The sequence below is a fragment of the Oncorhynchus clarkii genome, chromosome 3 (assembly GCF_045791955.1).
Source record: "Oncorhynchus clarkii lewisi isolate Uvic-CL-2024 chromosome 3, UVic_Ocla_1.0, whole genome shotgun sequence".
Taxonomy (NCBI): Eukaryota; Metazoa; Chordata; class Actinopteri; order Salmoniformes; family Salmonidae; genus Oncorhynchus; species Oncorhynchus clarkii.
Window position 1 is genome coordinate 50,054,327 of NC_092149.1, and position 12,445 is coordinate 50,066,771.

Consider the following 12,445-nt stretch of genomic DNA (forward strand, 5'->3'; position numbering starts at 1 on the left):
ATGAACACAACTATTTCACTAGACCTGCAATAAAGTCTGCGAAATATCAAATTTGATTTGAACATTTGATTTAGGAATGGTGTTAGACGAATGATGAGCTGTGACTGGTTTTCTCCAGACATGGCGCTTTGCATTTAAGCCAAAGAGTTATATTTCTGTCACATCAGACCACATCATTTTTTGCTTTATCTGTCTTTCACATGCCTTGTTGCAAACTCCATGTGCTGTCATGTGCCTTTTTCTCAGGAGTGGCTTCTGTCTGGCCGCTCTCCCATAAAGCCCAGATTGGTGAAGTGCTGTAGAGACTGTTATCCTTCTGGCAGGTTCTCCCATCTCAGCCAAGGAACTGTGTAGGGCGTCAGAGTGGTCATTGGTTTCTTGGTCACATCTTTGACCAAGGTCCTTTTTGCCCCGTTACTCAGTTTGGTCGGTCGGACGGACAGCTCTAGGCACAGTCTGGGTAGTTCAATATTTTTTTCCATTTCCCAATGATGGAGAGCACCGTGCTCTTGGAAACTTTCAACACCCTAGAAATTGTTTCATACCCTTTCCCAGACAGGTGTGTTTCTTTCTAAATCTTGTCCAAACAATTTAATTAGCCGTAGGTGGATTCCAATCAAGTTGTAGCGACATCTCAAGGATGAAAAGGAAATTGGATGCACCGGAGCTCAATTTGGAGTGTCATAGCAAAAGGGTGTGAATACTTATGTAAAGGAGATATTTCTGTATTTTATTTTTCATTTTTCTAGGATCTTTTAAAACATGTTATCACTGTGTCATTATAGATTGTGTTTAGATGGGTGAGAAAAAAGATTTAATCAATTTTGAATTCAGGCTGTATCACAAGAAAATATCGGATTGGTCAAAGGGTATGAATACTTTAATGGCCCAGTAAATTAGAAGGATTCCTTTGGGAAGCCAAGCAGACAACACTTCCTGGAACTACATCCCAGGAACTACACTACTTCTAAATGCTATGCCTCATTTTGAAACTTCAATTTGAAAATACCATGTTTTAAAATATATGTTAAGACCTGATTTATGTAGTTTAACATGTATCACGTTGAGTACTTTTGTTTACAAAGTGTTACCGGATTTTTTATTTATTTTTAAAAGTATTTTTGGCCCAAGCTTAGCTCCAACTTGAGGAAAACGCAGGCAAAAAGAGTGAATTTAAAATAGTGTTTGTTTCGTACAATGTCTTCTGAAAGTATTCAGACCTCTTGACTCTATTTTGTTACAGCTTTATTCTAAAATTGAATTGTCCCGAAACCACCCCTGCGTTGTCTTGGCTGTGTGCTTAGGGTCGCTGCCCTGTTGGAAGGTGAACCTTCGCCCCGGTCTGAGGTCCTGAGCAGGTTCTCATAAAAGACTAGTCTCCCAGTCCCTTCTGCTGAAAATCATCCTCACAGCATGATGCTGCCACCATGTATCATGCTTCACCGTAGGAATGGTGCCAGGTTTCTTCCACATGTGACGCTTGCCATTCAGGCCAAAAAGTTCAATCTTGGTTTCATCAGACCAAAAAATATTGTTTATCATGGTCTGAGAGTCTTTAAGTGCCTTTTGGCAAACTCCAAACAGGCTGTCATATGCCTTTTACTGAGGAGTGGCTTCCATCTGGCAACTCAACCATAAAAGCCTAATTGGTAGAACGTTGCAGAGATGGGAGAACCTTCCAGAAGGACAACCATCTCCACAGAGGAACTCTAGAGCACTGTTAGAGTGACCATCGGGCTCTTGGTCACCTCCCTGACCAAGGTCCTTTCCCCAGATTGCTCAGTTTGGCGGGGTGACCAGCTCTAGGAAGAGTCTTGGTGGTTCCAAATTTCTTCCATTTAAGAATGATGGCGGGCACTGTGTTGTTGGGGACCTTCAATGCTGCAGAGAGCTCTACGGACAATCCCTTTGACCTCATGGCTTGGTTTTTGCTCTGACATGCACTGTCAACTCTGGGACCTTATATAAACAGGTGTGTGCCTTTTCAAATCATGTCCAATCAATTGAATTGACCACAGGTGGACTCCAATCAAGTTGTAGAAACTTCTCAAGGATGATCGATGGAGATTGCTGAGGATTTTTAAAATCCATTTTTGAAAAACAAAACGTAACAAAATGTGGAAAAAGTCAAAGGGTCTGAGTACTTTCTGAAGGCATTGTATGTGCTCTACAAAACCATGTCCCTCCTTGCTCATATGATTTTTTTTCTATCATAGTAATGTCAGCAAATAGTGAATATTGTCTGATTAAAATAGTGTATCTGGTTTGTTTTATGTAGAATAATGAAATGATTCCCAGAGGAGAACATCTAATTTCTTGTTGTATGCTGAAATTATTAAAATAGATGTCCAATTATGTTTTTGATATTTCAGTTATTGTGGGCCTGGGGGAATGCTAATTTGTTTATGGGTATTTGTTTATCCAAGCCGGGGCCTGTTGCACAAAACTAGGATAAGGGATTAAGCCAGGATATCTTGGTGATCCTGGCTCAATTGATCCGTAATCCGGTTGCACTAAAGATGGATAGGGGGCAGGAGGATATGTTATGGTATAAATTACCATGGAGATTTATTCTGTGGAGCTAGCCTGCTCCAGACCAGGCTAAATTCCAGGATCTATTTAATCTCATCCCTAATGTCAGTCAGCAGTCACCACAAATGGAAACCAATAGTTATTTCACTGCTCACTATACATTGTTATCACATATAACTAGACCCACTGTTATTTAAACGTTTGTGATCATTAATTTCAATGATTTTGGATAAAAAATGATTTTTAGATGATGTTGCTATCATTAGATAATTTACAGTTTCCCATAGACTATAAGGCTATATATAAAATGCTAGAATATTAGGGCCACAGAGGGGAAAAAAACACAAGTCATAATATTGTAACCAGTTGTTTTAAAGGAGGACAGTTGTTAAAATGACAGATGTGGGGCATTTCGTGAAATTGTACTTCAGTATGGTTTCATAAACAAAGACATGCTGATGTGCCAGAATATTAAGTATCACATTGTCATAAGTATCAAAACTGTAAAAACAATATGTAGCTTTTCTGCAGAAAGAACCAGCCTCATAAATTTATGACTTTATCCTTTTTCTTCAGTGTGGCCCTAGTACTCTGTCATATAAACAAATACACATTCCATATGAATATAAAAACACAATGTGTAACATTATGTTCCTTTATTGAATAAGGACAAAACAAAGCAGGTAAACCATCAGCTCCTTTCAAAACTGAAGTCACAGTGACTCTACAAGATGGAAAGCACAGAATCGAAGCATATTATACAAAATGATACATATACAGACCTTTGAATGTGTATAACACACCCTGCATGTCTGCACACTAAAATAAATGCAGGACAAATCCATACACATCAACTGAACAGACAAATGAATGGATGCAGTAGCCTCCCTGCAGCCTTGTATTACACACAGTATACCGCACAAACATCATAAGAGGCCAAATTCGTCAAAAAACGAACCCAAAAAAAACCAAATTCCTCTGCCACCGCAGGACATATTTAACCAAAATTGAAAGCACACATACTAACTAAAATAATTCAACACATATTGGTCCCTCAGCAGCCGACCACTGTCGTCATCAGGGAAGATTGCCGGATTGTCCCAGTCCATGGCTGGTGGCACTCTGGGGGCCCTCTCCTTCCTCAGGCAGGCCACATTGTGAAGGACAGCACAAGCCACAGTAATATCACATGCCCTAACAGGGCTGACCCTTAATTTGTGAAGGCAGTGAAAGCGTGCCTTCAGGAGGCCAAAGGTCATTTCAACTCTGGCCCTGGTCCTGGCATGGGCATGGTTGTAGGCCTGCTGTGCTTCCTGGGGGTCTGTGAAAGGTGTCAGGAGAAAAGGCTGGCAGCCATACCCCCTGTCTCCCAGCAACACACCAGAGAATTCACCTGTCAACACAAAATCTCATCATTACTACCTCATAAACACAGTGATATTCTTGACACAGCCATGATGGTTATAAATAGGGGTTGTGTGGCTTACCTTGTGATAGGCACTGATAGATTTCAGAGGCCCGAAAGATTCTGGAGTCATGGACTGAGCCAGGCCATTTTGCCACAACATTGCTGATCACACAGTCAGCATTGCAGACCATCTGAAATCATAAGATGAGGAATATTACACCAATCAATGCACATCACTGGCAATGCAGAGTGTTCGTCAATGGACAATATCAAAAAGTTATGTTCACCTGAACATTAATGCTGTGAAAGGATTTCCTATTCACAAAATCGGCCTCATGGGCACCTGAGGGGGCTTTTATCCTTATGTGTGTGCAGTCCACTGCACCAATGACATTGGGGAAACCTGTCACACAAAGTAATGAGTATCCTACTATGTGTTAACAGTTGTCCTGTAATTTGTAGATCCTCTTACCTGCAATCCTATAGAACTCCTCTTTGATGTCACAGAGTCTTCTGTGGCCAGGGAAGGAGATGAAGACATCTGCTAATGCTTTGATAGCCAGACACACACTCCTTATTGTGCGGCAAATTGTGGCCTTGTTCAGCTGTTCTGCATCCCCCACTGAGTACAGGAAGGCTCCACTAGCAAAAAAGCGCAAGGCCACACAAACCATTTGCTCCACACTCAGTGCATGGCTCCGTGCAGTGCGGTGCTTAATCCTGGGACCCAGTAGTCTGCATAGATACCTGATGCCATCTGCAGAAAACCTGTATCTTTCATATAGATGGTCATCAGGGAAGGCCAGTGGGTCCAACCGGTCCCTGAAGACCCTTTCTCACCTGAAGGCTCTCCTCAGCACAAGTGCTTCTTCATCCACCACATCTCGCACGAATGGGCATGACATTGTCAGAGCAGAAAGGAACACACAATTTTGGGCCTTCATATAGGCTAGTGGCCACACCTGGTGCTGGGGGGGGTGGGCAAAAGAGGGCGATGCCTTATAACGATGACTTGGTTGTACTGATTGCTGGGAAAATAAAAAAAACCTTAGAAAGATGCCACCGTCCTGTGTGCTCACAATAAGAGCTCATATGTCATGGCTCACTTGACTTTACGAGAATATACCTAATTTTTATTTTGAGCTGTGTCATCTTCTTGGAGCTGGGGGAGGAAAGAAAAATAATGATTAATACATTTGTGTTACAGTTAGCATACAGTGTACATTGAAGGCATATCTCACCTCCCTCTCAAGTTTTTTTATTTCAAGGTCCAGTTTCCTAATTGTCCTCTTTTTTATTTCGAACTCCAGTGCAAGATTTTCCATCTTTTTCTTCTTGTACTGAATGTCTATGTCTGCCAGTTCTATTTGGCACCGGAGGTGGTTGCCATACAACTTTCTGATAGCTTGTGAGCTCTGTGAACACAATACAATTAGCGCAGCTGGAATTTGGCAGGATGTGGTGTCCTTTTATTAATACGCACTATGTTGCCAGGCTGGTTTTCCCACTGTATAGCATCTGGGTCCTGTAAAAGAAATTAGATTTTTTGATTTTGATGAGGACTCCTCACCATTGTAGAGTAAATAGTACTTTCACAGTCTTAACATGATACCTCATGCCTTCTGGAATCCAGAGAGATGGTCTCCTCCTCATCATCGTCTCCATCATGTGCTGTTGCTGCTGCACTGGGGCCTTCACCCTATCACATTTAATCGGATTCATATTGAAGCTAGTAGACAAGACATGCCAGGCCTACAGTATGCCTTTGATGGAGTACTCACTGGATCAGCATCGTCTGGTGCTTGTGCTGGTGGCTCTAACAGGAACACAGTGCTGCCAGACACTGCAAGGCAATAGGTAAACCAAAGTCAGACAGTCCAAATTGATTCAATATGAATGTGGTTGTATCCCATGTAGAGATGGAAGGACATACCTTGAATGAAGCGGGTGGCATCTTGGGAGGAACCTATGCTCGTCTCTTTCCCCCCAGGGATCCCCTCTAAGACGGGCCTGCCTTTATTTAGCTCCAAGGCCATGTCCTCTGCTGGGGTAAGGTCAGCCTTTGGTGACCCACCACCCGTGCCTTGTCTGTGGGTATTCTTTTTCACTGCTAAAACAGTACAGACAATGTGTGAGCAGGCACCTTCTGGGTACAATATATGCTTGTGCTTTGTTAAATATTAGTCAGGGACCATACCATTCTGCAGAATGTTCTTGTATTTGATTTTGACCTGCTGCCATGTCCGTTTTGGCCCGTTCATGTTTAATCTACACACACACACACACACACACACACACACACACACACACTTAATGGAGTCACACTGCAAAAAATTACTTGGTATTTTTGTCTTGTTTTCAGTAAAAATATCAAAAATTTTATCATAGCTTTATACAGTGTGATGGAGTTACTTTACACAATTTCACTCATATCTGCAGTGCATTTCAATAAAAAAAATTAACCGTTTCATAATTACAGTACAACTGCATTTTTGGAGATGTGAATTAAATATTTGAATTGTAATTGTGATGTTTCAGCGGAGCGGTGAGTGTGTAATTGTGCACTACTTACGCATTCAGGCGGTCTGCAATACTTTGCCACGCTTTTTCTCTTTGCTTTATCACTGTGGCGGTGTTGCCTTTCTTCTTAATTATATCTTTTACCTCCTCGTATGCCTCCATGAGGATTTGTGCTTCCGACGGGGAAAAGTACGCGGCTCTAGTTGCCATGGTAAATCAGTTAATCTGTGATCTGTGGCGGGGTCTATTTGAGTGAGCCGTGAGCGCGCACCTATCCAGGATTGGTTTCACCTGGCTTAATGAATCCGTGTCTGCTCATCCTGGCTTGGTCTTTGTGCAACCAATTAAGCCTGGACGCACATGTTTTGGCTTCATTGAGCTCAGCTGAGTCATTTATCCCGGATGTCTTAATTCTACTTTTGTGCAACAGGCCCCCGGTCTATAATTTGAACCCTGCCTAGTTTCCTCATAAAGTCAAGCTTGCCTCAACAGTGATTTGTGGTGACCTAAAATCCAAATTGGTGCGTGTATGTATATATTGTCCCAGTAGATGGCAGTGTAGTGAATTTCCACTTTTAAATGCATCGAACGTTAATTTGATGGTGCATACGCCCCCAATGACGCTTACGAAGGTAACCAATCAGGAATAGTCTGTTGTCTGCTACCCAGGAAGAACTGTTCGTAAACTTGAACCATTTCTTGAAGCAGGCTGTGTGCTTTTCAAGCTAATTAGAGAAGGAAAAACTACACAATGTCAATAACTATTTTGAATTCTACGCACAGGTAGGCATACGTCTGCAAACGTTGATTTAAATGTATGTTTAGTCGACGAGGACGCCGTGCATGTAGCTAGAGTTTAACGTTAGCTGGCTAGCTTTATGTGGGGGGTTTTCAGAAGATACTGACAATACCATTACGCTTGTTAACACTGAGCTGCACTGGGGTCTGAACGCAATCATGGTTACACTTAGACACCATGTAACGAGTATGTGTATAAACCCTGGATGACTGACTTTGTATTGAAGCTACCACACAGCCATCTTGGTACTCCTCAATTGTAAAAAATATTTTTGGAAGCTATAGAATGCATTTATTTTCTATTACATACCTTAATGCATACAAAATTATTATGTAAGCCTAACATTTTTTTTAAAAAAAACATTTGCACTCACTGTATATAGACGTATTTTTTTCCTACTGTATGTTTTGTTCATTCCATGTGTAACTCTGTGTTGTTGTATGTGTCGAACTACTATGCTTTATCTTGGCCAGGTCGCAGTTGCAAATGAGAACTTGTTCTCAAATAGCTTACCTGGTTAAATAAAGGTGGGGGAAAAAATCCTTCAAGTATCTATTTTTTTTTAAGTACAAATGTACAAAAAATACTTAAATACATGTAATTTTGTGCCTGAAACTTTTCATTGAAATGCAATAGAATTCCATTCATTGTAATAGAGGACTGGTTCTATTCGGGAGTGCCAATATGGTCAACTGGTGGCTTTAAAGCCCAATAAATAGCATCCGCAATCCAGGGTTTAGATACATCATTGCCGTGGAGCCGGCGTGAGATGTAACCATGATTGCGTTCCGACCCCAGTGCAGCTCAGTGTAAACAAGCATAACAGTAGGCTCTTCCCCCAGGCCCACAAATCCACTGTCCGAATAGTTTGTCTAGCCTCCCGAGTGGCAAGAGTGACGCAGTGGTCTAAGGCAGTGCTAGCTGTGTCACTAGAGATTCTGGCTTCAGCCGGCCGTGACCGGGAGACCCATGGGGCGGCGCACAATTGGCCCAGCCTCGTCCGGGTCAGGGGAGGGTTTGGCCGACAGGGATGTCCTTGTCCCATCGCACACTAGCGACTCCGGGACGGGCCAGGCGCAGTGCAAGCTGACACGGTCACCAGGTGTACAGTGTTTCCTCCAAACCCATTGGTGCGGCTGGCTTCCGGGTTAAGTGGGCATTGTGTCAAGAAGCACTGCGGCTGGGTTGTGTTTCGGAGGACGCACGGCTCTCGACCGTTGCCTCTCCTGACTCTGTACGGGAGTTGCAGCGATGAGACAAGATTGTAATACCAATTGGGGAGAAAAAGGGGTACTTTAAAAAGTATAATAGTTTGTCTGAGTAGACTGTGTTGTGTTGCTGCCCAATGGTGCTTCAACTCTCCATGCATGATTACAGTAGCTAATATCTTGACATTGCAATCATCAACCCATTAAACCTTGTTCACATTGGAGTGACTCAAATTAAATTGTTTGCTTATCTGATTTGAATCTGGTATTTTTCCTGCTGTGTTAACAGCCAAAAAGCACTTGGAATCATATTTCAAGCCACATTTCAAACCACCTTCATAGGTTTGAAATCCGATGCAAATCTGATTCCTGGCCATGCGAAAATCAGACTTTATTTTGCCCACAAGTGGTTTTTAGACTGTTATTTGGCATATCTTACTTGCTAGCTACTCTGACAGTTTTGAAAAAAAAACGTGGTAGCTAACTAGCTTAATTGTTTACAGACACATGAATGGGCTAAACTGCTACCTAGCTAGCTAATTGACTGCTGTGGCTAGCCAAAAAATGACTTGTTTTGAAAGTTCAATAATCTTATCCTTTGAGGCGTTTAAATGTGGTCTTACACTATGATTTTTAACATTCAAAGCAACTGGGAAACGTTCATGGCAGGCATTGTTGTCACCTTAATCAGCCTACACCACTGCATGCACACCCGTTGTTACTATGACAACTAGCGTAGACATGCCAGCAAATGGCTGCTGTCTGAACACACACGCACATCCTATTTGGTCAAAAGTAACTTGCTGTTTGGACCAATAATGTGTATCTGCTGACTGTGGTTACTACATGCCACACCTACTATGCTGCGCCCACACCATTGAGGCTGCTATCGCTCTCTGGCTCATACTCCAGCACAGTCGGTGGCGGAAATGCACCTACTTTGGATGCCAACCAGAGCTTGACATTAAGGCTGGTCCGGAGCAAGTAAAAAATAAATCACAATATCAAACAATTACTCTGATCAGGCAGCTGTGCTGCCGCAGGGCAGTGTATGGTTGATATCCTGAGTAAATTGCCTATACTCCTATTTGCTATAACCTATTTCAATAAATATTTTATATTTACACAAAGCAAGAGAACAAAGGCAGAGCTGAGTCCCACCAAAGCAGCGCAAAATATCCGGTCAGAATTGTTTTGTTTTTTCTTCTCCCTCTCGAATGTTGGATGATCTGGGCCAATAGCCAAAGTCTATTTTTATAGCAGACACTCGGGTGTCTGATTTTTGTAAAAGGCCAAATGTTCTATTTTCTCTCAATTTGAAATGAATATGACTTGGCCTATTAAGAAACTCTTTCGGTTTAATTGCATGCTTAGATTTCTCCTGCCATGCTGTTTCATGAACAATGAATGAATCAAACGGAGTCCTAGTTCTATCTCAAAGTTTTAAGTGCTTTTTTAAATAACTCCCAACACATGGGAGGCCTAAGGTAATAACGAGAGACAAAAGAAGCAATAGCAAGATATAAACATCGAATGAGAAATAATTTAAAAAAAAACCTTAAGACAGAAATTATGCATGCGTGGCCAGAAAATAAATCCTTCCTTGTTATTGCAAACCGAACGACCAAAAGCCTAATCCTACTAACTGAAATATCATTAAAGCATTAAGAGAAATTAAAGTTATGAAGAGGAATTTCCAAACTATACTAACAGTGTTTAATGGCCTAAAGTTGAAGCTTTTAAATGGGAACAATTAGTCGGAGTATATGCTATTCTCATTCACATATTTTGAATTACAAATATTTTAGGCCACAAGAAGTGAAATTGAGCAAACAATGCCAATATGGAAAAATCAAATGAGGAGTCAAAAGAACTTAGGCTACAGCTGAGGAATGCTTATGAAAGAAATGCTTAGTTGAGCTAGGCCTATTTCCATATTATTTTAGCAATGTGCAACCTACCTACAACGCATATAGTAACCTAGGCCTAATATGAGCGGAGGATGAGGGACAAATGTGAATCAGTTTATAATTATCCTGTTCTGAGAACAGCAGAGTTGCTTTTGACTATGTCACTGGCTCCATCTGCGTGCTTCTGCACACACAGGTAGCCAGATTGCTTCTGCACACACAGGTAGCCAGATTGCTTCTGCACACACAGGTAGCCAGATTGCTTCTGCACACACAGGTAGCCAGATTGCTTCTGCACACACAGGTAGCCAGATTGCTTCTGCACACACAGGTAGCCAGATTGCTTCTGCACACACGGGTAGCCAGATTGGCATAGCTGAGCAAAATAGGGGTGCTGAGTGTGCTGCAGCACCCTCTGAAAAATCAGATTTATTTTTATGATTAATAAATAAGTATGTTTTTTTTCTTTTTCTCACAAGTACTGCATTGGGGCTTTACTAGTCCTTTATTAGTGACCGATATTGCCGTCTGTAGTGTGAAAAAAAAGAAAAATAATCTGCCCCTTTATTTTGAATGGCTGCTAGGGGCGATAACATCGTCTATGGCTGGGTTGTCAAACTCATTCCATAGAGGGCCTAGTGTCTGCTGGGTTTTCTGTTTCCCTTTCAATTAAGACCTAGACAACCAGGTGAGGGGAGTTCCTTACTAATTGGTGACCTTAATTCATCAAGTACAAGGGAGGAGCGAAAACCTGCAAATACTCAGCCCTCTGGAACAAGTTTGACAAGTGGATTATGGGTCTGCAGAATTTGTTCTTAGCTGACTTTCCTAGTTAACTTTTTATTTTGTATTTTATTTATTTTCAATCCCTACTATATATATATATACTTCACTCATTTTCAGTCACCCTTTTGGCTGATGGTGTTACATACCTTTTTTTGTTGGGACAAGTGACTTAAGCATTTGGACAAGTAAAAAATGTGTCCAAAGGACAAGTGGCTAAAAAAGTTCATGTCAAGCCCTGCCAGCCACTGAAAACCCACCACCGAAGAAGAAAGAGGCTAGGGGACACCGGTACACAGTGTGAAGGTTAGTGTGTGCTGGTGTCCTAGCTAGCAAACCAAACTGATTTGAGCATTAAGCCCTGCAGTGTGAACAAGGCTTTAGTCTTCCAATTTCAAATTGTGTTTCTCCAAAGAGACTGTACTTTCTAGCTAGTCCTTATTATAATGCAAGGTAGAATAAAAAAGCTTTTTAAATAAATCAAGCCTTGTCTTCTGCCGTTTGTCCTCTTAACATTGTGAGCCAATATAACAGTAGGGAGGTTGAATGAATTGGCTGCTGCACAGTCACTATGGGAGCTCTTTCTAGAGCACCTGGTTAAATTGTGCATAAGAGCTTTTTTTTATCTCAATGCTTAAACTAGTGATGGGGGGTCGCAGGACTTAGAACTATAAAAAATGTGTTTCTCAAATGGCACAAATAATTTGGGGTGGTCGCTCTATAAATGTCGCTGGCCACATACTAATACACAGATTAGACAGTCAAACTGTCATTTAAATAGCAGCCAACCGTTGTCACTGTTGATATTCTAAGGTGGGTCGTGATTCGTTTGAAAAAGTGGTTTGTTCCCTTTGGCAGACTCCCGAAATCAACATCCGCCATTCCAAAATATAGATAGCAGCATTCAACAAATGTTTATCTAACCAACCTGTTAGATAAACCCAATGTATATGTAGGGGGCTTAATACAGTTGTATTCCAGCCACTAGGGGGTACTCTGGTGAAGCCCATGGAAAGTAAAGTAATATAGTTTAAGTGAATTGGGAAGAGTAAGAATGAAAACTAAAGAAAGACTAAATGACTGTTACCTGTGCTGACATGATTAAAAGTGAAGTAAATAGTACTTTTTGCGTTGTAGTTTATATGATAAGCTCCTTGGAAGGGTTACATATATAAAATATATATATATATATATATGTGTGTATATAATATGAATATATGTGTATATATATGTGTGTGTGTGTGTTATTCCACATTTCCATGTGACCTTTGTATAATGTAAGTTT

At 41.3% G+C, this 12,445-nt stretch overlaps 1 protein-coding gene across 1 annotated transcript in view; it reads left to right on the plus strand.

Moving 5' to 3' along the window:
• Window positions 1–7,082: 7,082 nt before the first annotated feature.
• LOC139396628 (3-hydroxyisobutyryl-CoA hydrolase, mitochondrial-like) overlaps window positions 7,083–12,445 on the plus strand; it is a 46,033-nt gene continuing 40,670 nt past the window's right edge. The window contains exon 1 of the mRNA XM_071143577.1: window positions 7,083–7,243. Within this exon, the coding sequence (XP_070999678.1) occupies window positions 7,212–7,243 (32 nt within the window). The 5' untranslated portion in view covers window positions 7,083–7,211. The remainder of the gene's footprint in view (window positions 7,244–12,445) is intronic.